This window comes from Rhinopithecus roxellana, chromosome 10 (assembly GCF_007565055.1).
Source record: "Rhinopithecus roxellana isolate Shanxi Qingling chromosome 10, ASM756505v1, whole genome shotgun sequence".
Taxonomy (NCBI): Eukaryota; Metazoa; Chordata; class Mammalia; order Primates; family Cercopithecidae; genus Rhinopithecus; species Rhinopithecus roxellana.
In genome coordinates this window covers 132644988-132671335 of record NC_044558.1, presented here as the reverse complement: position 1 = coordinate 132671335, position 26348 = coordinate 132644988, and the positions used below count along the sequence as shown (strand labels likewise).

General features: G+C 39.4%; 1 protein-coding gene across 4 annotated transcripts in view; it reads left to right on the top strand.

Moving 5' to 3' along the window:
• The first annotated feature begins 875 nt into the window (after positions 1–875).
• The window catches only part of KRAS (KRAS proto-oncogene, GTPase), a 50150-nt gene continuing 24677 nt past the window's right edge, over positions 876–26348 (top strand). Inside the window, exons 1-2 of one of the 4 annotated variants that reach the window (XM_030938711.1) lie at positions 876–1214; positions 6581–6703. In XM_030938711.1, the coding sequence (XP_030794571.1) occupies positions 6593–6703 (111 nt within the window). In that variant the 5' untranslated portion in view covers positions 876–1214; positions 6581–6592. The remainder of the gene's footprint in view (positions 1215–6580; positions 6704–26348) is intronic. The other 3 variants (XM_030938709.1, XM_030938708.1, XM_030938710.1) reach the window with 3 other exon arrangements.

Below are 26348 nucleotides of genomic sequence, written 5' to 3'. Positions count from 1 at the left end.
TCTCTCCCAACGTACCTTTCTAGGTAGTTTATCAACACAGACTCCGGGTATGCTAGCATGTTTAATTGCCCCATTGTTTAATATCTTAACTCCACAAACGTTAACTGATTAATGTCTTCTAATTAATGTTTGAATGACTCTCCTCATGTCTAAACTACCAAGGGCACCTCTACTTAAAAACAGTCGTCTTTTGTTTGTGATTTCAGGGGCCATGGGTATATGCGAAGTCCCTGTTTAGAGACCTTGTGATGGGTTCAAAATATCAAGAAAGATAGCAAAACATCACAAACCTCCTACCCGAGATAGCGCTGAAAGGGTCTGTCGCGTTTGTTTGGGCCTGGGGCTAAATTCCCAGCCCGAGTGCTGAGGCTGATAATAATCGGGGCGGCGATCAGAAAGCCCCGGTGTGGGAAATCGTCCGCCCGGTCTCCCTAAGTACCCGAAGTCGCCTCCCACTTTTGGTGACTGCTTGTTTATTTACATGCAGTCAATGATAGTAAATGGATGCGCGCCAGTATAGGCCGACCCAGAGGGTGGCGGGGCGCTCTTCGCAGCTTCTCTGTGGAGACCGGTCAGCTGGGCCGCTGGTGGCGTGGACGCTCGCGGCGTCTCCCTGGTAGCGTCCGCACAGCTCTCCGCGGTTGGGTCCCGCTCAGGGTCAGAATCCGCGGCTGCGGGGACCGCCTAGCGGCGAGACAGGGGGCGGGCCGCCGCGTGGGTCCGGCAGTCCCTCCTCCCGCCAAGGCGCCGCCCAGACCCGCTCTCCAGCCGGCCCGGCTCCCCACCCTAGACCGCCCCAGCCACCCCTTCCTCCGCCGGCCCGGCCCCCGCTCCTCCCCCGCCGGCCCGGCCCGGCCCCCTCCTTCTCCCCGCCGGCGCTCGCGGCCTCCCCCTCTTCCCTCTTCCCACACCGCCCTCAGCGGCTCCCTCTCGTACGCCCGTCTGAAGAGGAATCGAGCGCGGAACGCATCGATAGCTCTGCCCTCTGCGGCCGCCCGGCCCCGAACTCATCGGTGTGCTCGGAGCTCGATTTTCCTAGGCGGCGGCCGCGGCGGCGGAGGCAGCAGCGGCGGCGGCAGTGGCGGCGGCGACGGTGGCGGCGGCTCGGCCAGTACTCCCGGCCCCCGCCATTTCGGACTGGGAGCGAGCGCGGCGCAGGCACTGAAGGCGGCGGCGGGGCCAGAGGCTCAGCGGCTCCCAGGTGCGGGAGAGAGGTACGAGGCGGACCACCCCTCCTGGGCCCCTGCCCAGGTCCCGACCCTCTTTGCCGGCGCCGGGCGGGGCCGGCGGCGAGTGAATGAATTAGGGGTCCCGGGAGGGGCGGGCGCGGGGCCGGGGCGGGCGGGGTGGGGGTCTCTGCAAGGGGAGGCGCGCGGACGCGGCGGCGCGGGGAGTGAGGAATGGGCGGTGCGGGGCTGAGGAGGGTGAGGCTGGAGGCGGTCGCCGCTCGTGCTGCTTCCTGGACGGGGAACCCCTTCCTTCCTCCTCCCCGAGAGCCGCGGCTGGAGGCTGCTGGGGAGAAACTCGGGCCGGGCCGGCTGCCCCTCGGGGCGGTGGGGTGCGGTGGAGGTTACTCCCGCTGCGCCCCGGCCTCCCCTCCCCCTCTCCCCGCTCCCGCACCTCTTGCCTCCCTTCCCAGCACTCGGCTGCCTCGGTCCAGCCTTCCCTGCTGCATTTGGCATCTCTAGGACGAAGGTATAAACTTCTCCCTCGAGCGCAGGATGGACGGATAGTGGTCCTTTTCCGTGTGTAGGGGATGTGTGAGTAAGAGGCGAGGTCACGTTTTGGAAGAGCATAGGAAAGTGCTTAGAGACCACTGTTGGAGGTTATTGTGTTTGAAAAAAAATGCATCTGCCTCCGAGTTCCTGAGTGCTCCCCTCCCCCATGTATGGGCTGTGACATTGCTGTGGCCACAAAGGAGGAGGTGGAGGTAGAGATGGTGGAAGAACAGGTGGCCAACACCCTACACGTAGAACCTGTGACCTACAGTGAAAAGGAAAAAGTTAATCCCAGAAGGTCTGTTTTGCTTGGTCAAGTTAAACCCGAAGAAAACCCGCAGAGCAGAAGCAAGGCTTTTTTCTTGCTAGTTGAGTGTAGACAGCAATAGCAAAAATAGTACTTGAAGTTTAATTTACCTGTTCTTGTCCTTTCCCTTATTTCTTATGTATTACTCTCATCCCTTATTTCTTCTATAATATCCTCATTTTGCAGATGTGTTCTACATCTCACGAGTTATTACAGTACTCCAAAACAGCACTTATGATTTTTTTACATGATTTTTTAAACTTACAGAGGAATTGTAGCAATCCACCAGCTAACCGCCTGAAATAGACTTAAACATGTGCATCTCCTTTTTTATTTTTTATTTTTTTGAGATGTAGTCTCGCTCTGTCGCCCAGGCTGGAGTGCAATGGTGTGGTCTCGGCTCACTGAAACCTCTGCCTCCAGGGTTCAAGCGATTCTCCTGCCTCAGCCTCCTGAGTAGCTGGGACTACAGGCGCACGCCACCATGCCCAGCTAATTTTTGTATTTTTAGTTGAGAAGGGGTTTCACCATGTTGGCCAGGATGGTCTCTATCTGCTCTGTTGCCCAGGCTGGAGTGCAGTGGCGCCGTCTCGGCTCACTGCCACCTTCGCCTCCTGGGTTCAAGCAATCCTCCTGATGCAGCCTCCCGAATAACTGGGATTATAGGTGTCTGCCACCATGCCCGGCTAATTTTTTGTATTTTTCATAGAGACAGGGGTTTCACCATGTTGTCCAGGCTGGTCTCGAACTCCTGACCTCGTGATCCGCTCGCCTCGGCCTCCCAAAGTGCCTTATGCATCTTCTAGCTGAAGTCTAAGCCTTCTTAAATCTTGAGCTCTATCAAAACAGAAAGGTTTTCTAAATGTTATACAATATATACGTTATGTTTACAATAGAAAGCATTTAAACACTAAGTGATAAAGGGGAAAGGTCTATTTGTAATTATCAGCTCAGAATTAACTATATAACTGGTGTCACTGAAATGACTAAGGTCCAAAATGCTGACTCCTACATGTGATAGACTACAGATATCAGATATGGTTGCTAACATTAGTTTACTTTGAGACTGTAGCCATCCACAGTATACTTGCTTTTAAGAGATGGTGGATGGTAATTCAGTTTTATGACAAATAAAAATGAATTTTCTTCCATAACAAAATTGTTGGATTTGAGTCCAGTCCACTCCTTACTAGCTTTTCTAACTCTGGGTAAGGGAGCTCCTCCCAGCCCATGATCTTCATTTGATAAGACTCCTTTGGAGCCCAGTTCTCTCTAGTGGATTTAAATGTGACTTGGTTTTAAAAATCTCATTCAAAGAATTTTTTTTTTCTGGAAACAACCACCGCATAAACAAGTAAACCAGAAGATATATGTGGCTGTGAATTCGTACGTATACACAAACTCGATAATCCAGTGTCTGTCCACAGTATTTACTAGGCTAGTAAACTTTTTGGCCTTAAGGACCCCTCTACACTCCTTTTTTTTTTTGAGAGAGAGAGAGTCTCACTCTGTCACCCAGGCCAGAATGCAGTGGCACTATCTCGGCTCACTACTACCTCCGACTCCCAGGCTCAAGCGATTCTCCCACCTCAGCCTCCCGTGTAGCCGGGATTACAGGATCCCGTCACCGGGCTAATTTTTGTGTTTTTAGATACGGAATTTCACCATGTTGGCCAGGCTGGTCTCGACCTCCTGACCTCAGGTGATCCGCCCGCCTAAGCCTGCCGAAGTGTTGGGATTACAGGTGTGAGCTGCCATCCCGGGCCTACACTCTTAGAAATTATTGAAGGGGCCGGGCAAATTGGCTCTTGCTTGTAATCCCTGAGGCAGGAGGATCGCTTGAGGCCGGGAGTTGGAGACCAGCATGCTCAACGTAGTGAGACCTTGTTATAAAGAAAAAAAAAATTGAGAATTAAAAAAATCTTTGATTTGTGTAGGATTTATTAATATTTACCATATTGGAAATTCAAACAATTTTTAGAAAATGTATTAATTCATTTAAAAATAGAAATAATAAGCCCATTACTTGGTAACATGAATAAAATATTTTATGAAAAATAACTGTTTTCCAAAACAAAACCAAAACTTAGAAGAGTGTATTATTTCATACTTTGGTAAATCTCTTTAATGATGTGGCTTAATAGAAGACATGGATTCTTATATCTGCATCTGCATTCAATCTATTATGATCACACATCTGGAAAACTTGTGAAAGAATGGGAGTGAAAAGGGTAAAGGACATCTTAATGTTATTATGAAAACAGTTTTGACCTCTTGCACACCGGAAAAGTCTCAGTAACCTGAGGGGTTCCTAGACCACCTTTTGAGAACTATTTTAGGCTATGCAAACTGGTTGCGGGGAGGTTGAGGCAGGCAGAGAGCTAGAGGATATATTTTAGTGTAATTCTCCTCATTCATTCCTAATTGCTTTGGCCTACATTTGAAATAAAGCATGGAGGCAAATAGGATAAGATATATGTTTGTAGTGGTTGTTAACTGACCCTAGACAAGCAGCCAGTAAGTCTAGGTAGAACAGAGTAAGGTGGGGAACTATACTATGACTGTGTTTGACACAATTTTTCTAGCCTGTGGTGCTTTTTGAGGCAGGGCTTAGGAGTAAGGTTAGTATGTTATCGTTTGGAAAACCAAATTATTATTTTTGGTCTTCAGTAAATAGGATACGGTGTATATTTAGTGGTTTTTTTCTTTTTTCTTTTTTTGAGACGGAGTCTTGCTGTGTCGCCCAGGCTGGAGTGCAGTGGCGTGATCTTGGCTCACTGCAAGCTCTGCTCCTGAGTTCACACCATTCTCCTGCCTCAGCCTCCCGAGTAGCTGAGACTACAGGCGCCTGCCACCACGCCTGGCTGATTTTTTTGTGTTTTTAGTAGAGACGGCATTTCACTGTGTTAGCCAGGATGGTCTTGATCTCCTGACCTTGTGATCCACCCACCTCAGCCTCCCAAAGTACTGGGATTACAGGCGTGAGCCGCAACACCCGGCCTATTTAGTGTTTATCTACAATACATGCACATTCATTAATTTGGAGCTACTCATCCATAATAAATAATTGTGCATTTACTGCCGTTTTTTCCTGCATTTCTCTCCTTATTTGTAATTATGTGTTACTTGAGGGAAAGGAGATGAAATTAAACATTCATATTATTTCAAAAAATTTGAAGCAACTGACTAGAAAATATGTTTTATTTTCTGTGTGGTGCTTGTTATACAAGTTGTCAGTATTCATGCACCTGTGGGGAGACAGTGTAGGAAAAGCAAAGAGTAACAGTCATGTGGATTACTGAGACACATTCACTTGCATCTCTTAACAACTGTTTTACTAAAAACAGTGTTTATCTCTAATCTTTTTGTTTGTTTGTTTGTTTTGAGGCAGAGTCTTACTCTGTCACCCAATCTGGAGTGCAGTGGCTCCATCTCAGCTAACTGCAACCTCCGCCTTCGGGGTTCAGGCGATTCTCCTTCCTCAGCCTCCTGAGTAGCTGGGACTACAGGAGAGCGCCACCACGCCTGACTAATTTTTGTATTTTTGGTAGAGATGGGGTTTCACCATATTGGCCAGGCTGGTGTTGAACTCCTGGCCTCAGGTGATCCACCTGCCTTGGTCTCCGAAAGTGCTGGGATTACAGGCATGAGCCACTGCACCTGGCTTTCTAATCTTTATCTTTTTGTGTGCAGCAGTGATACAGGATTATATATTGTGATTGATGATCACATCACCTGGACTGAATAGTTAATTTGGAGTTCTCTTAGTTTTTACCTTTATTTTTCCCAGAGATTTTTTTTTTTTTTTTGAGACGGAGTCTTGCTCTGTCACCGGAATGGAGTGCAGTGGCGCGATCTCAGCTCCACTGCAACCTCCGACTCCTATTTTCCCCAGAGATATTTCACACATTAAAATGTCATCAAATATTGTTCTTCTGCCTCAGTGTTTAAATTTTTATTTCCCCATGACACAATCCAACTTTGATACTCATTCTTCCAACCCTCAGCTGATTCTTACTGTTAACACTTATCCAAGGGAGCTACTGCCACGATGCTTTAAAAGTTTTTCTGTAGCTATTGCATAGTGACTTCTAACTCTTAGAGGTGGGGGTTCACTTGGAAAACTAACAATAGGAGTGGAGATAGCTGTCAGCAACTTTTGTGAGGGTGTGTCTACAGGGTGTAGAGGACTGTTCTAGACACTTGCATGAGTGAAGTCATGATCCTTTGAGAGCCTTTAGCCGCTGCAGAACAGCAGTGTGGCTGTTTAGATACAACAACTTCAATTTAAAGATAAAAGAACTATCTATGTAGCAGTTATGTATTTTTCTTAAACGTTGATGGAGGAGTTTGTAAATGAAGTACAGTTCATTAGAATACACATCTGTAGTCAACTGGAATTTTCATGATTGAATTTTGTGTAAGGTATTTTGAAATAACTTTTCGTATAAAGGTGAGTTTGTATTAAAAGGTACTGATGGAGTATTTGATAGTGTGTTAACCTCATATGTGACATGTTCTAATTTAGTCACATTTTCGTTATTTTTATTATAAGGCCTGCTGAAAAATGACTGAATATAAACTTGTGGTAGTTGGAGCTGGTGGCGTAGGCAAGAGTGCCTTGACGATACAGCTAATTCAGAATCATTTTGTGGACGAATATGATCCAACAATAGAGGTAAATCTTGTTTTAATATTATGCGTATTACTGGTGCAGGACCATTCTTTGGTACAAATAAAGGTTTCTCTGACCATTTTCATGAGTACTTATTACAAGATAATTATACTGAAAGTTACTTTAAGTTTTCTGAAATGTACCTTGGGTTTCAAGTTACATGTAACCATTAATATGAGAGCTTTCCTTTCCTTGGGAGTATGTCAAAGTCCATGATGTTCATTCTCTGTGCATTTTGACTGGAAGTATATTTCAGAGTTTTGTGAGAGGGTAGAAATTTGTGTCCTATCTGTACCTGAAAGGCAATCTTTTTAATGTAACTTTTATTTTTATGGGTTTCTTGGTATTATGACATCATATGTAAAGGTTTGATTTAATTGTATTAGTGAAATGTAATTGATTGATGGTTGATTTTTTTAAACTTCATTAGCAGTATTTTCCTATCTTCTTCTCAACATTAGAGAACCTACAACTACCTGATAAAGTTTTAAAAATGAATTCTTTGCCTAAGGTGTGATTTATATAAATATACTATTACCAACTTTACCTTTGCTTTGTTGTCATTTTTAAATTTACTTAAGGAAATGCTAGAATTAAAAAAAAAAATTCCTTGACTAAATTTAAATTATTATGTTTTGAGGATTATTTTCAGCTTTTTTTAGTTTAATGAAAATTAACCAAAGTAAAGGCCAGCAGCAGAATAAGTAAAGACCTGTAAGAGACCTTGAGAGGTCAGGTAGTAGAATTTCCTTCCATCCCAAGCAGATGAGGATTTATTTAATCTCAAAGACCTGCAGGAGGGGACATTCCCCAACTGTCCTTGTTAACCCGTTTTCAGAACATACTTATTAGCTTATTTCACACGTAATTTGAATCTTCATGTTAAATTTAACATCAGTGGAGATGGAAAATAAGCATATCATCTTGTCTTTGAAATATCCCTATATTGTCAGATTATTTCTGAGGCTTCTTCACCCTTGGTTAAGCAGTCCTAATCCTTTAGCATTTATTCTACATCTGATGTACTAGTTTAAAAAAATTGGCTCTGAAAAATTTCTAAGAACTTTCTTCAAGTCCCAAGCTGTGAAATCTAGAACAGGTCAAAGTGCCCTATTGAGGTACTGTACTGTGTAATGTCTTGAAGAAACACTTTGCACTGAGGCAAGTTCTGAGGGCATTGGTGGCCTTGGGAAGATGTTTATGCAGTTTAGAACCTGGAGAATTGATTAGATAACTAATCATAGGGAATTGTCACATATTTTTAGTACTATAAAAAAGTGAAGAAATAATGCCTATTTGCAAAGAATTGATTTAAACATAGAAACAACTTTATTTGGCTTCCAATTTTAAGAATTTACAACAGTAAAGGGGAACAGTCTAATTGAAGTAGACTGCCTATGCAGTAGTCTCTGTATATTTACTTTTGACAAGTTAATTCAATGTGTACTACAGTTTTGTTTGTTTGAGGAGGTTTGAATAGTGCACCCATTTCAATCTGTATTGCAAATTCAGGGTTACTTGGCAGACTCTACTATTTAAATCAGATGTAAAAGGAAGTTTTAATAGAATTCACTTTATGCATGAAAGTTTTCCTGGGATTTTGGAAGGTAGTTTTACTGGAAATGCTGTCCGTCTTCCCTGAAAATCTGAGAAATTCCATTACACTTTGTTTCCAATCAGAGGTCATGAATGCTATATAAGTATATATAGCATGATGTCATGAATATGATAAAGTGGGTTAGGACACCTTTTGCTAACGATTGTTAAAATGCAATATAAATCTTGAAGAAATAAAGCTAACAGTTAAGACTTTATTTGTGGGGAAGGTTGAAAAAGTTTATAAACTTAAACCCATAACTCTGATTATGATTTCTGCCAAACCAGAAGACTTGACTGTGGGAAGCGTTGATTACCTGTGAACTTTGAAACTGACGGTCCCTGACGTAGTTTAGTCACCTGGGAAAAGGTATCTGAGATTATCTCTTATCTCCCAAGTTACAATGAGTCTCTGAGGGAACTGACACATCACGTTAAATTCTTGGTGTAAACTGTAAGAGAGGCAAGAGGACTTAGTAGTTTAATAGTTGGCTGAATGGAAATGCTGACTCCATGTTATTGTAAAAAGTTAAAAATTTAGGAGGATATGGGGATTTCACTGCCGTTGTAGGTTTTGATTGGTATTCACCAATCAGTGTGGGTCAGAGAGAAAATTAGAAAGGATATGACTGCACATTTTGGAATTATTAGCAGTTTTTCTACATTTAAGATGGAAATACATTTTTTAAAAATTTAAATCAAGTAATACTATATTTTTTGGTGACTTAGATTTTGCAAAATTTACACTAAGAGATAGTGAGGAGGGTGGCTATTGTTTCTTTCAATAATGTCTCTGAGAGGTTGTAACTCACCTAAGGATACGTAGCTAATGAGTGGTGGGATTTGGATTTAAATTCTCTGAGACTAAGTTAAATTTCCACTGTACTCTTGTATGACTTTTTAAAACTGAGAATCAGGTGTCTTTCAAGTTAAGAAAGTATTTACTGATGGAGACTAATTCAGATTTGTCAGTATACCAAAATTTGAACTTAGCCTACTATCTAATGGCAACTTAGTGGCAGAGATATGATGTAAAATCATTCAGGCATGACACATAGATGGAGTACGTTTGTATTTGAGGCTGTCTTACTATGAAAACCCTGAAATTTTTTTTCTAAGATAAAATTTGGTGGAAGAGGAAAAGTCTCATTTTAAAAAAATGTAGGTAGTTACAGAGATCAGAATGATTAGTTGATCACTTACCAAGTATATATTAAGTATCTACTGTATATAATATGCTAGTGAGAATAAATATAGCAAGATGTATTTTTTCCCAGGCTCTAATTGTTTGACATCTGCATGCTTTTATTGTGGCGCTTATAATTCAGTTCAAGTATTACGTGCTTCTTTGATGGAACAGTTTCCTATTCAGTAAGGAACACCAGATTAATAATTGTATTGGTTTGTTTCATCTTTAGTGTTCTGAGCTGTATTTATTTACCACGGTTTATCAGTTTTCAGTTTCTTTTGTTTTTCCATGTTCATTATAGAATTCATTTTACCTACGAATGAAGTATGTAGATTATAGAGAGAAAATTTGTAAAATTAAACCGACACTGAAGAGTGGTATAAGAGAGCCTTATGTGATTTGTAAGCTGTTATTCTTCTGAGTTTATACATACATCTGTAGTAATCAGTGAGGGATGGTTGGGTGACTGCCCTCCAGGGGACATTTGGCAACATCTGGAGACATTTTTGGTTGCCACAACTTGGGGAGAGAGGACTGCTACTGGCATGTATTGAGTAGATGCTATTACTTTTAATGGCAAAGCTCCAATTACCTTTGCACCAACCTAGTATTAAACTTCCTGCAGTGCACAGGAAAGCCCCCACAACAGAGTTATCTGACCCCAAACCTCAATAGTGTTAAGGTCCAAACCCTGCTATGTTAACCTGTAGCTTTAAACATCCTTTAAATTGTCAAATTCATGCATAACAAAGATTTTCAAGCATAACAAAGATTTAAACTTTACCTTTTGTAAATTAATCATATGTTAGCTTACTCCAGTGTTCTATTAAAACATTCTGTTTTTAAAATCAGAGACACACAGCAATTTTATGTCACTTGTCTTCAAGGCTGTGAAGCTCTCCCCACTTTTGTGAGTGCCCTCTACTGGTCAAATTCTTTGCTTTATAACAAGTAACAATGAAATCCTAAGTTTGGGTGGCCTATGGGTGTCATCAATTTATAAATATATCTGTTTTATTTAAAAGTCTTATTTTATATGATTGATTTAAAAAAACTTAAAGTATCAGTTGTACTTTCTGCTAATATTAATGTAAAGATTACCATGTGTATTAGTTAGGTACTGTATTTAGGTCAAATTAAGAATAAGTATTTATTTAGACCTGAATATAAAACTTTACTGGTCATGGTTTTTTACACCTCGGGTTTTTATAAATCCAAAGCTTTAAAAACATACAAATGAAAGTTGGTAATGGAAATAAGTGAAATGAAAAAATGATTTTATGGTTTGGAATCTCCTAAGATTCTGGTTTTAATAATACAGCTAATTCCTTAATCCCAGAAATGTTCTTCACTGCCACTTTGTACCATGCAGTCTTCTTATGGGTTAGGCATACACTGAGGCCTAAAACAGACCAGATTCCTGCCTCCATGGAGCTTATTAGTTTCAGGTATCTCTAGATTTCTTATAATACCTATTACAATGCCTCACATCAGTTCATTCATGTGGGTTCCACATAGTAGTCAGTACATGGCAAATTCAAGTTTTACTTTTGGGAACTTCATGGATTTTTTTCCTCAGATATCTTCTATCCACAGTTGGTTGAATTCATAGATGCGGTACCTGTGGATATGGATGACCAACTTTATTTTGAAGAGCAATGTTTCTAGGCAGTCATGCTAATTATATATGACTTAATTTAGAGGCTTTATACTTAAGAAGAGCATTACATTTCTTGCGTCTCTTAACCATTATTATTTCATAATGTGTAGGTTATGGAACAGTTAAATTATTGGGATCTTACCATACAAATTAGTAGAAATAAGCCAGGTGTGGTGGCTCATGCCTGTAATCTTAGCACTTTGGGAGGCTGAGGCGGGCAGATCATGAGGTCAGGAGTTCGAGACTAGCCTGCCAACATGGTGAAACCCTGTCTCTACTAAAAATACAAAAAGTAGTTGGGCGTGGTGGCGCATGCCTGTAATCCCAGCTACCCAGGAGACTGAGACAGGAGAATGGTTGGAACCCAGGAGGTGGAGGCTGCAGTGAGCTGAGATCACGCCACTGCACTCCAGCCTGGGCAACAGTGCGAGACCCCATCTCCACAAAAAAAAAAGTAGAAATAGTGAAAATAAAATATTTGAAAGAATTAAGGAGGGACACAGTAACTACCTTAGATACTTTTTTTTTCAATGTTTTATTTTGAAAAAATTTCCAACCTATAGAAAAGTAGTAAAAAAATAGTATAGCGAATAGCTGTTACTCTTAAACTAGATTCACTAACATTTTGCCATAGTTGCTTTCTCTAGATCTGTTCATCTGTGTATATAGGTATACACTTATGTGAATGTGTATTCTTTATTTTTGCTGAACTATTTAAGATTAAGTTGCACATGTTGTGACCCTTCACCACTAAACTTGGTATAACTTCTAAGACAGGGGTCTGCAAACTATGGGCTGCTTGCTGGCCAAATCCTACCTGCTGTCTTTTTTTTTTTTTTTTTGAGACAGAGCCTCACTGTGTCGCCCAGGCTGGAGTGCAGTGGCGCAGTCTCGGCTCACTGCAACCTCTGACTCCTGGGTTCAAGCAATTCCCCTGCCTCAGCCTCCCAAGTAGCTGGGACTATGGGTGCCCACCACCATGCCTGGCCAATTTTTGTATTTTTAGTAGAGATGGGGTTTCACTGTGTTGGCCAGGCTGGTTTCGAACTCCTGACCTCATGATCCTCCCGCCTTGGCCTCCCAAAGTGCCAGATTACAGGCATAAGCCACCACTCCTGGCCTCTTGCTGTCTTTTTTTATACAATTTTATTGGAGCGTAGCCATGCATGTGTGTTTACATATTGTGTATGGCTGCTTTCACACTGCAGTGGCACAGTTGAGTAGTTGCAGCCAAAGTGACCAAAAGCCTGAAGTATTTACTATCTTTAGCTCTTTATAGACTTTTTACTTTTACAGAAAAAGTTGGCTGACCTTATTCCAACAACAGGAATATTTCCTTGTATAACTACAGTATTTCCTTGTATAGCTACAATATAATGATGAAGTTTAGGAAATTCAACATTGTTACAATACTTTGTCTCATATATGGTCTGTATTAAAATTTTGTGAGTTGTTCTAAGAATGTCCTTTTAGCAGTTACTTATTTTTTTTCTGATTCAGGATCAAAAATTAGTTGTCCTATCTCCGTCTGATTTTTTTTTTTTTTTTTTTTTGAGATGGAGTCTCGCTCTGTCGCCCAGGCTGGAGTGCAGTGGCCGGATCCCAGCTCACTGCACGCTCTGCCTCCCGGGTTTATGCCATTCTCCTGCCTCAGCCTCCCGAGTAGCTGGGACTACAGGCGCCCGCCACCTCGCCTGGCTAGTTTTTTGTATTTTTTTTAGTAGAGACGGGGGTTTCACCATGTTAACCAGGATGGTCTCGATCTCCTGACCTTGTGATCTGCCTGTCTCGGCCTCCCATCCGTCTGTTTTAATCTAGAACCATTTCTCAGCTTTTGTCTTTTATGACAATGATACTTTACAAAGAATTCAGGTCAGTTGTTTTGTAGAGTGTCCTCTAGTTTAGGTTTGTCTGATTATTTCCTCTTGGTCAGATTTAGGTTAAACAATTTGGGCAGGAATGCTCCGTAGTGATGTCGTGTCCTCCGCCTTGTATCACAACAGGAGGCACGTGATGGTGGTTTGTCCCATTATTGATAACATTGATTTTTTGGTTAAGGTGATATCTATCAGATTTCTGTCTGCAAAGTTGCCTTTAATTGCTTTGTAATTAATAAGTACTCTGTGGGGAGATACTTGGAGACTGTAAATGCCCTGTTGTCCAATATATTTGTATCCAGTAGGATTTAGCATCCACTCATTATTACTACCTTAATGGTTGCACAATGGTAATCTTCTAACTCTGTCATCACTTCTTGATTAATTAATTGGCATCTGCCATTAAAAAGGGCTCTCTCTTTTCTCTTCTCTTCCCTTATTTATTTGTTTGGTTTGTTTTATTTGTATCAGTATGGATTCATGAACTCTTTAATTTAATGTGTTGAAGTCTGTTATTGTAATTACTGATTTTGTTGCTCAAATTTGTTTTGATATGGCCAATGGAATCCCTTTTAAGCTGGCTTCTGTATGCTTTTAACATGTCCCCTTCAGTTTTTTAGTTTCTTCATACTTTCTGGCACTGTGTGTTCCAGCTTCACCTTGTTCTTTTCCTGTCCCCACCCTGGATTCAGCCATTTGTCTAAGGATCCCTAGTTCCTTTTAGTGGGGAATGGTGTTTAGAAATCAAGATCTGGGTCTTAGGTGCATTTATATAATGTGTTTATATAGTGACAATGGGGTGTCACTGCTCCTAGACCCTTTTCAAGGCACAGAGCTCAGAAATGCATGTTTTTAAGAAATCAAGAGTTAACTGTTCTTCACGTTCTTTCTCCCACAGTGAGAACCATGGCTCTACCCCGTTTCTCCTTGTGTAAATTTTAATGCTAAATTATACACTTGTGAAATAAAAATGATAATGTCATTCTTAAATTATGGATCTTGTAGTATTATCTAAGTAACATAGATTGAGTAACTTAACTTTAGGTTTCCTTATTTGTGGAATTTGGAGTAAGTATTTTTCTCCCTTGAGAAAAGTGAGACTCCTTTCTCATTATCAGAGTATTCTCAAACCATTAAGGCAAACATTTGGGCAAAAATTAAGCTATTTGGCTGCATAAAAATTAAGTTATCTTTAACAAAGAAGACAAATGAAAACCTAGAAAAATCATTTGGTTCATGTAACAGGAAGCTGTCTTATATATGAATTAGAAAAAAGCAAACACACAAATAGAAAAAAAGGGATGGGGGTACTAAAAATATAAATAGCTTGTCTACCAAAAAAAGAAATAAAATAAATAACATAAACATATAAAAAGACACTTACTTCATGAATATGATGCAAATTCAAACAATAAATAACATTTCTGTACTTTCATATTGGCTAAGGTTAAAATGATAACTGCTAGGAAGGGTATGGAGAAATGTGCACCTTGCACTGTACTGGGAGTATAGACCCTCAGACTTTATGGAGGTCAGTCTGGAAATATGTTTCAAAATGTAAACTACATATCCTTTGATCAGGTAATTCAGCTTCTTGGAATTTATCCAAAGATTTAATTGGATAAATGTTTAAGATGTATATATAAGAATGTTTATTGCAGTGTTGTTCATGATTTTAAAAAAATGGAAATAATCTTCATGTCTACCGATAGAGAATAGGTGAATAAATTATGGTATCTCCGTACATATAAGTAACATAGTTGTTGGAAAGATTAGGTAGATTTAAATATACTGACATTCAAGAATGTCCATTATTTAAGTGAAGCTGGGTCACAGCACCTTGTGTTGAGAATGATTTCATCTAAAAACAAAATTACTCCCTCATTCTTTGTGGTGTTTTAGTTTTTTAAAATAAGCTTATACTCTTGGGGCTGGGGGAAAAGTAAATATTCATTTTGCAGAGAGAAAAGTTTCAGATACCATTAGATTATTTCATGCTTCTTTTTCAAGCCTCAATAAATTAGATAATTCATACATAGTCTTGCATTAAGGAAATTGCTACTAAGGCTAAATAAATAATATCTGAGAGGTATATAATATAAAATATGAACATTATATTGGCAGCTGTAATTATTAAGATTGGATCCATGGTCATTCCAGCCTTTCATTCTTACCTAGACTTCAAGTGATCACTTGTGGGCGAATGCCACGTGATTTCAACAGGTCACATATGTATGCTCATTATATCCTTATTTTCAAAATTTGTCATATAAATTTTCCTTGAGTTCATTCAGATTTTTGAACTAGTTTTTTCTCTTGGAAGTAGTACACATTTAATTCTCTCTAGTACTAAACTAATGTTCACCATTCTTATAATTTTAAGTATCCAGCATTTGGTAAAGAAGTCTTTGTTTTCTTTATCCTTATTTTTAGTGAATGTCCAGTTTCTAATTGAAAATTCTGCCATGAAAATAATCTCTTTAACATCTTCACTCCCTAATCAAAACAGAAATCCTTCATAACCTTCAGTTTTAGCTCTCCTTCCCTTTGATTTGTCCAGCTCCATTATATTTATTTTGAAATATGTTGACCAGTTTTGCAAAATTATTATTATTATTGTTATTATTATTATTTTGAGACGGAGTCTCGCTCTGTCGCCCAGGCTGGAGTGCAGTGGCTGGATCTCAGCTCATTGCAAGCTCCGCCTCCCGGGTTTATGCCATTCTCCTGCCTCAGCCTCCGGAGTAGCTGGGACTACAGGCGCCCGCCACCTCGCCCGGCTAGTTTTTTGTGTTTTTTAGTAGAGACGGGGTTTCACCGTGTTAACCAGGATGGTCTCAATCTCCTGACCTCGTGATCCGCCCGTCTCGGCCTCCCAGAGTGCTAGGATTACAGGCTTGAGCCACTGCGCCCGGCCTGCCCAATGATTTTGTAAGGACAAGATACTGTTTCTGAACAGTTCCCAGTAGCCAGTGGCCTGCCCATACATTTTGTGTCTGCGTGTACTATATAAAATAATGCAGTTAACTTTTTATAGCACTTTTCATTTTATAAAGAGATTTTCATGGTCTTTAATACTAATCTATGTATAAAATCCTTTATGCAATTTTTTACCTACTTTCACAGCTGAAGGAGCAATAGCTTAGAGAAGATGTGAGATAAAGTAGCTTGCCCAAGCCCATAGCACAAATAAGTGAAGTTCTTTGGCTGTCCATATATTGAAGACTCCCAAGTCTGTCTCTAGCCTGGACTTCTGTCATGAGCACCAGACATGTATGTATATCAAGCTGCCTGCAGGTCATACCCACCAGGACAACCCGTGAGTATAGGGAATTCAACATGCCCAGTATGTATCACTCATCTTTTCAACTTCGCTCTCCCCTTTGTACTCATCCCCTGTCAGTAAACTCTGTTATTTAAAAAAAATTGAAATGTATTCACATAGCATACAATTCACCCTTTTCAAGTGTATATGGTTTTTAGTATATTCACACGGGTTGTGCAGTCATTACTACTAATTCCAGAATGTTACAATCACCCCAAAAGAAGTCCCACATCCATTAGCAGTCACTACCCAATCCCTTCTCCCACCAGCCTCTAAAAACCACTAATTTTTCTGCCTCTGTGGGTTTGCCTACTCTGATTATTTCATATAAAGAGAATCATACAGTACATGGCCTTTTGTGTCTGGCTTCGTCCACATAGGATGATGTTTTCAGGTTTCATCTATGTTTTTGCTTTTTGATCATTCCTTTTTCTGGTTGAATAATACTCTGTTATATGGATATACCTTATTTTGTTTATCTATTCATTTGATGGGCATTTGAGTGATTTTCTCTTTTTGGCTATTTTGAATAATGCCACTATAAACATTTATGTATACGTTTTTGTGTGACCGTATATTTTCAGTTCTCTCAGGTGTATATCTAAGGTGGAATTGCTGGGTTATATGGTAGCTCTGTCTTTGACTTTTTGAGGAACTGCCAAGTTGTTTTCCACAGTGATTGTACTACTTACATTCCTACCAACAATTTTACCTAAGTATTTCTCCAATCTATTTAATCTCCTCGATCCATACTGCTGTTGCTGCCTTAGTTCAAGTTTTGTCATTTCTTGTAATAATTCCTAGATCATCTCCCAGTCTCTGCTCCCCTCCTTCCCTCCCCCCTTCTTCTCTCTAGTTCCTCCCATTTTTAACATTTATAGAAGTCAAAAGTCTAGTCCAGAAAGCAGAAACCACACTAGATATTTCAGCATGGAGAACTAATTAGGTGTTGGAAGACTGAAAGGCAAAAAAACACTGAAGTAACACAGTAACATCAAGAATGGCCACTACTCCTAAGATTCAGGGAATGCTAGGAAGATTTGGGGGTTATCAGAACTGGAATCTCAGAGGAGGGGCCCGTTGTCGCTGAGGCTTAATCCCTGCCTTTGGGTGCTACTGGTGCATCTGAGTGGGTACGATGAGGCAGTGTCTGGGAAGGGCCAAAAAATTTTGTCCCTTTCTATAATTTGTCATAAAAATGCTAATAGTGAATCTGATCGCCCTTCCTATTTTAAAAACCTTTTGGTGATTTCGTATAGGATAAAGTTTAAAACTCCTTGATATACGTGTAAACTGGCCTCTGCTTGATTGTCCAGTTTCACTTCTTGGTGCTTATTCTAAGGCCTCTTAAGCCAGGGATCCCCAAACCGCCGGCTGCGGACTGGTACCCACCTGTGGCCTGTGAGGAACTGGGCTGCACAGCCGAAAGGAGGGGTGAGCATTACTTGCCTTAGCTCCTGTCAGTTTGGTGGCATTAGAGTCTCACAGGAGCATGAACCCTGTTGTGAACTGCCCGTGCAAGGAACTAGGTTGCATACTCATTAGCGACTCTAATGCCTGATAGTCTGAGGTGAGACAGTTTCATCCCGAAAACACCCCGACTCTGTCCCTGGAAAAATTGTCTTCCACGAAACCGGTCCCTGGTGCCAGAAAAGTTGGGGACCGCTGTTCTAAGCTAAAGTTATATGGAGCTCCTTGGTTCTGTGTCCTCAACATGTTGTTCTATGTATTTTACTTTCTCTTTGCTCGTTTCTGCTTGGAATGTCCCTCCCCTCCCGCCTTTCTTAATTCATACAAGTTGATCTCTCCTGTGTGCCACCATTGTGGCCACCATCTTGCATATGGTGTTACATTCATTTTATTTTAATTATTTATTTATGTTCATGTCTCTTCCACTCACCTTAGTTGCTTGAGGTGAGAAACTATATAATGTGTGACACAGAATGTGACACCTGGATTTTCATTAAGTGTTTCTATGATACAAGGGAGACTGATGTGGGTAGGTGGGAATGAACTCATCAACCTCTGTTTACATACCCTAAATTCCCTGTTTCTTCCCTGTTATAATTCTGACTGTCTACAACAGTCTTTGATGGCTTATAAACTAAAAGTGTGGAACACATCATTCTATAATGGATTTAAATAACCTTTCAGAAGAGTAACGTAAAGTACTTGAGCATTAGTTGAGTAAAAGTTTCTCATCTTTTGCTACAGGTGTTATTAAGCAGTATGTGAAAAGTTCTTACAATACTTAATACAACAAGAAAACTTACAATTGCAAAAGGAAATCACCAAGTAATACATTATTGACATTTTCAGCAGTTCTAGTCATACTGAGAAGAGCATCTCATGGAATTGGCAGCATGAAGGTGGAGATTAAATGGGATGATGTTTGTAATATGCTTATGACAGTATCTGGCATATAAGTAAGGGCTCAGTAAATGTTGACTGCTGTAATTGCTATTAATAGTAATATGATTACCTTTAGTAAAAGTTGTTAGTTTCTTTAGGTTTTTCATTTACTACAATATAGTAAACAAAATCTATACTTGGAATGTATATATTGTTTTGTTTTGATACATGGAATATGTCTTTCGGTGTCAGGGTCACTGCCTGAGTTGGAAAACCCATACTCAAGTTGAGTATGTTAAAAGGTGAACACACTGAATAATTTTATTATTAATTATAATAGAAAAATGACAAACTTGATGTTCTGGTTAATGAGGTTATTGTATCTTGAATGAGTTAGCTTTTAAATTCCTCAAAATAAAGGCATTTAGTAAACCAGGAAACAGTTCATTAATATGCAAATCAGTGTAAAAGAAGATTAAAATTCCACTTGGGAAAGGACACACGTTGGCAATAAATATGAAGATAAGAAAAAGAAACCTATATAACATTATTACTCCTCAAAGAAATTGGTATGAAAGCAATAAAAATCTGTAGCTTTTCAAACCAACAGAAATTTAAAGTAAAAATACAAAATCCATTTTAAGTAATGATAAAATGGGTGCACTCTTAGTGCTTTATAGAAAAGTGGTATAATGAACTTCATGTGTGTACCAGCCAGCTCTGTCGTATCTTAACATTTAGCTACATTTGGTTTAGCTCTTTTTTTCCAAGATAGAAAAGTTAATACCGTTGAAGACTCCTACATTCTTTTCCCTGGTCTTACTCTCTTCCCTCCCATAAGTGTATTAAAATCTCTGTGTGTATTGTTTTGATTGTATTTTTACATAAAACTTTACATGTTATATACAATTTAATTGAAGTTAAGATTTATTAAATTATTCTTAATATATGTTGTAATTTAAAAATTAACAGCTTCATTGTCTTGGTAAAATTTATAGTATCTTAAACCTATGCTTGTTTTCCTAAGATAAGAGAACATTGCGACATAGATTTTAAAACAAATTGTTGAAAGATTAAAAAATCCACCGTTGCAAACTATTACATTGAAAGTGGGGCATTTGTTTTGAGCATTCATTTCAAATATGTAGTATCTTCAGAATATTTGAGAAGGATTTGTATTATATAATTGAAAAATCTGTTAAATTGTGTTTATGTTAACTGTTTAATTGTAATAAAAATTTCCATTTATTTTTTAGTATCTACATATATTTACATTGAATGGATTCATTCACTTATTTAAGAGGCAGTACTGATTACCTATAGTGTTCAAGACTGTTAGGTAGAGGGTGTGTAGTGATGAGTAGAACAGGCGTTGAGTCCTACCATCATGGAGTTTAAAGCCTAGTAGGGGATATAGACTTATACAATTTCACGAGTAAATACGTAATTACAAATTATAATACATGCTATGAAGGAAACATAGGAGGTACCAGGGAAGGAGGAATGCTTTGCGTTTTTATTTTTAAGACTGAAGAGTGCTATTGGAGGACTTTGAGCAAGTGAATGACATGATCTAACCTTCATTCATTCATTCATTTATTCCTGGCTCAAGCGATCCTCCCACCTGAGACCTCCCAAGTAGCTGGGACTACAAGTATGCACCACCACACCTGACTAATTTTTTTTGTATTTTTTGTATTTTTGATGGGATTTTACCATGTTGGCCAGGCTGGTCTTGAACTCCTGACCTCAGGTGATCCACCCGCCTTGGCCTCCCAGAGTGTTAGGATTATAGGCATGAGCCATGGTGCCTGGCCCTAACCTACATTTATAAACTACCATGGTGCCTGGCCCTAACCTACATTTATAAACTATCGTGGTACCTGGCCCTAACCTACATTTATAAACTATCACTTGCTGCTATGTGGAGAATATATTGTAAGATTAACAGCAGGGATACCTGCTTGGAGGCAATTGCTGCAGATTGCCTGAGACAAAATAGTTATGGACTAGGGGGATGGTGGTGGTAGGTGGTTGGTTGTAGGATATATTTTGAAGATAGGTAAATGGTGCAAGATTGTGGGTCAGTTTTAAATGCTTAGGTAAATTTTCTTTGTAAGACATTTTAGGATGCCATGTTAAGAATTGCTTTATAACTGTCATTTAATAAAAAAAAACATATTTTCTTAGCATAATTTCCCATAGCGGCATTACTGTGTCAAAGGCTATGAACATTTGAATGACTTTAGATAAATACTGTAGTTTGCGTTCCAAGAATATTGTGCTTATATATTATATCACCAGAAATGTCTGAATTCTGTCTACAATTCAGTCTTGCCAGTATAGTACATTTCATTTAGAAAATTTTTTTATTACTCACATAGATGGAAAAAATAATATTTTAGCTGGGAGTGAGGGGACTATGGGGAATAACTTTCCTTCATTTACTATTTTATTGTGAGTTATTTAAGTTACTTTATTTTATCCTAGTTTCCTAAGGCTACAAATTAGTAACTTTGGTAACTTATGTACACCTAATTTAAAAGTTTACTTTTTTGAAAGGCTGGAAATACTAATTAAAAACGTAATACCTTCATCCTTGTCTTTGCTCCATTATTAGTTTCATTATAGAATCTCCATGTTTTAAAATCATTTGGGTTTTCATAACCAGTACTTCCTCAGAGTGGTAAATTTAAAAATATATATAAAGAGAATAAATAATATGTGTTGAGAATACTTCAAATATGTGAAGAGTTATTAACTTACAGGAGGACTTGGCAAACTGTTCTATAAAGGGCCATATGGGTCTTTGTCACATAGTCTTGGTTTTTTTTGTTTTTGTTTTTTTAAACAGCTATTTATTCCTAGCTAGTGGGCAATACAAAAACAGTGGGCAAGGTTTGACCTGTGGGCAGTAGCTTGCTGAACCCTTATTTAGACTCTGATTTTTTTGAAAGCGTCTACATTGATGCATAGTTTTTTTCTCCCTCCAAGTACAGTTGACCCTTGAACAACATGCGTTTGAATGACATGGGTCCACTTATACAGTTTTTTTCCCAAACAAATGCAGATATGGAGGGCTGACTTTTCATATACCTAGATGTTCCCGGGCCAGCTGTAGGACTGGAGGCTGGGGGGTCTTGGAATCAGTGCCCTGTGTATACCAGGGGATGACTATTTCTTATGGCCTGACCTGAAGTTGGAACAGAATCTTTATTAATATATAATTTTTGTTGCATTCGTTTTCTCTTTATATTTATCAGTTCTTTTTAGATCATATTTCATTTAACACTTTTTCTTCTCTAGTTTTTACCAAGTTGCACTGAAAATAGCTCAGTGACTAATTGCACTTCTAAGAATAAGTACCCTAGTTAAAATTAACTCTAAAATACTGAGTTTTTAACCTAAACCTTTTATTTCTAATCAACAGTATTGTTTATGAGTAGTTTGTAGATTACTTTGAAACTGAATGTGTCTCAGAACATTGCTATCAATATTTTTAAGGTCTGGTAGGGAAAAGATAATAGGAATGAGATATATCAGTGAATAGGGGACAGCTTTCCCAGTTTCTCGGTCCCACTGGTTTAATCACCATGGAAGCATCTTATGAAATATGTGCATAAACTGCTAATATCCCACATTACAGGTTGACTATTCTTTATCTGAAATTCTTAGGACCCAGAAGTATTTTTGGATTTTGGTGTTTCAGAGTAGGGATACTTGGCCTACCTTGGTAAGTAAAGAATGTGAGGTGACAGGCTGGGCGCGATGGTTCACGCTGCGAATCCCAGCACTTTGGGAGGCCGAGGCGGATAACCTGAGGTCAGTTCAAGACCAGCCTGGCCAACATGGTGAAACCTCATCTGTACTAAAAATACAAAAATTAGCTGGCCACAGTGGCACGTGCCTGTCGTCCCAGCTACTTGGGAGGCTGAGGCAGGAGAATTGCTTGAACCCGGAGGCGGAGGTTGCAGTGAGCCGAGATCGTGTCACCGTACTCCAGCCTAGACAACAGAGCAAGACTCCATCTCAAAAAAAAAAAAAAAGAATGTAAGGTGGCAGCAATAGGTAGGAAAAGTCTTTGCTCAGCTTTACATGCTCTGTAGCCATGCCTGGGTAATGGGTTGACGCTAAGACTCTGTACTTTGCTCCCACCTCCTCCTTTTTCATTACTCTTTAGAATGAACAAAAAACAACAACAGAAAAAGGATACATTAATACTATAGCCCACATGTGGAACATGCCAGGCTGGAGTGCAGGTTTTTAATTTATGATCTGTAAGAGTTCTTTCAAGTATTTAATTAAGAGAATAGGCTAAAATAAGTAAATGTCAACTGAATGCTGAAATCTCGACTAAAGAGCCTCTTATTTAGAAAATAAATAGCCATCCTTTTTTTCTGACTGGTGAGATAATTAATTTTTATTGTAGACAGTTTGGAAAATACCATATGCTTTAAAAGATAAGCACAAAATTATAGTCTAATATGGTAGGTTTTCACACTTTAAAAAATTGAAAACCAAAGAAAAACACATTTAACATAGCATCTAGTACAAAGAAAAGAGATAAGCAAGAGATAAATGTCTTTTTTTTTTTTTTGATGGAGTTTCGCTCTTATTGCCCAGGCTGGAGTGCAATGGCACAATCTCAGCTCACTGCAACCTCCACCTCCCGGGTTCGAGTGATTCTCCTGCCTCAGCCTCCCGAGTAGTTGGGATTACAGGCATGCACCACCAGGCCCGGCTAATTTTGTATATTTAGTAGAGATGGGGTTTCTCCATGTTGGTCAGACTGGTCTCGAACTCCCGACCTCAGGTGATCTGCCCACCTTGGCCTCCAAAAGTGCTGGGATTACAAGTGTGAGCCATTGCACCTGGCCAAGATACATGTCTTTTAAATTATCTCCATCAAAGACATAACCTTTATAATATTTTGATGTATATATTAACCAGTTTTTAAACACATAATACATTTGTATAAATACGTATTATTGTGATCATGCTGCACTTACATCTTTATGTTCTCCTTACACTGTAAACATTTTGAAATACTTTACTAACAACATTTGTAATGACCATTCTTTCTTTCTCTTTTTCTCCCTCTGATAGAATGGTCTACAGAGTAATTCATGAACTAAAGATACTTTAGAGGCTGGGCACAGTGGCTCATGCCAGTAATCCCAGCACTTTGGGAGGCCAAGGTGTGTGGATCATGAGGTCAGGAGTTAGAGACCAGCCTGAACAACATGGTGAAACCCCGTTTCTACTTAAAAAAAATACAGAAATTAGCTGGACATGGTGGCATGTGCCTAGAATCCCAGCTACTCAAGAGGCTGAGGCAGGAGAATTGCTTGAACCCAGGAGGCAGAGGTTGTAGTGAGCCGAGATCACGCCTCTGCACTCCAGCCTGGGCAACAGAGCGAGACTCCATCTCAGAACAACAACAACAACAACAACAACAACAAAAGATACATTAATACTATAGCCCACATGTGGAACATTAAGAAAATAATTGTTTTTATGTTTATGCTTTATACCTGTTGTTAGCCCTACCTCTTATTTCATGGCTTCACATTGTAACATCCCTTTACCATATTTTTTGAGGACTGTTTTGGCAGAATGTGTGAAATCTTAGGCAGAAGTATTAGCCAAAAGTCGGAAGAAAATCAGATTTTTATTTCAAGATTCTGTTAAAGTTACCCACTCCCTTCTTTTACTCAATCTTATAGTTACAGTTCTCTCTTTCTCTTTTTAGAAAAGAAAAAAAGAGGTCCCTCAGGATTTGCAGATGAAACAGTATTGCTCTTTAGAGATATGCATCTGGCTGTTAGATTCGTTTTTCCAGTTTTCAGAGGTGGATGAGGGCATTAGAATCTTGAGTGCTGACCGTTTCCTTATGTATGCCTTTGACAATAAATAAAATAGATGCATGACAATTATTTATAAGTTGATTGATTTTTCTTGTCATTTAAATCATCTTCAATAATAGAGTTGGTAGAGCTATCCCCTTTTTGAAATTATTTTCTTTTGTCAATAACTTTTTGTTACCAATATGTACACTGGCATTGTTGACTCTCCATATAATACCTTAAAAACATTTTTTCTTGTGGTAAGATATACATAACATAAAATTTACTATGGTCGTTTTTTTTTGTTTGTTTTGTTTTTTTGAGACGGAGTCTCGCTCTGTTGCCAGGCTGGAGTGCAGTAGAGCAATCTCTTACACTGCAGCCTCCACCTCCCGGGTTCAAGTAATTCCCTTGCCTCAGCCTCCTGAGTAGCTGGGACCACAGGCACATGCCACCATGCCAGGCCTATTTTTTGTATTTTAGTAGAGACAGGGTTTCACCATGTTGGCCAGGATGGTCTTGATCTCCTGACCTCGTGATCCGCCCGCCTCGGCCTCCCAAAGGGTTGGGATTGCAAGTGTGAGCCACTGCGCCCGGCCCATGGTAGTTATTTTTAAGTGTTCAATTCAGTGACCTTAAGTGTGTTCATAATGTTGTGCAACCATCACCATATTGTCTAACCATTAGCACCATCTGTTTTGAGAACTTTTTTTTATCATCCCAAACTAGAATTCTGTACCTGTTAAATAGTCCCCAGTAATCCTCCCTCCTCCAGTCCCTGGTAATCTCTAGTCTACTTTTCATCTTTTTGAATTTGCCTGTTTTAGGTTCCTCATATAAGTGGAATTATGTGGTATTTGTCCTTTTGTGTCTGACTTATTTCATTTAGCGTAATGTTTTTAAGGTTCATCTGTGTTGTAGCATGTACATACAGGTTGAAGCATCCGTTACCCAAAATGCTTGTGACCAGAAGTGGTTTGGATTTCAGATTTTTTGTTTGTTTGTTTGATTTTGGAATATTTGTAGATACTTAACTGGTTCAGCATCCCTAATCCAAAAATCCAAAATCAGATGGAGCTCAGTGGCTCATGCTTGTAGTCCCACCATTTTGGGTGGCCAAGGCAGGAGGATCGCTTGAGCCCAGGAGTTCAGCACCAGCCTGAGCAACATAAGACCCTATATAGCTCTCCAAAAAAAAAAAAGATGAAAGAAAAAAAAAATCCAAAATCAAATGCTCCAGTGAGTATTTCCTTTTAGCATCATGTCAGGCTCTAAAAGTTACAGATTTTGGAGAATTTTGGATTTCAGATTTTTGGATTAACCTGCATTAATGCTCAACCTATATGAAATGTTATTCCTTTTTATGGCTGACTAATGTTCCACTGTATGTATATACTACATTTTGTTTATCTATTCATCCGTTAACAGACACATAAGTTATTTCTACATTTTGTGTATTATAAATAGTGCTGCTGCGAACATCGGTGTACAGATATCTGTTTGAGTCCCTGTTTTCAGTTCTGTTGGTTATATACCTAGGAATGGAATTACTGATCATATGGTAATTCTGTGTTTGACTTTTTGAGGAACTACCACTGTTTTCCACAATGGCATCACCATTTTACATTCCCACCAGCAATGCACAAAGATTTCAGTGTCTGTATCCTTGCTAATACTTATTTTCCATTTTTTGAGTGTTTTTGTTTTGTTTTTTAATAATAGCCAATCCTAATGGGTATGTGGTAGCATCTCATGGTTTTGATTTTATTTTCCTGATGATTGATGATGTTGAGCAGTTTTTCA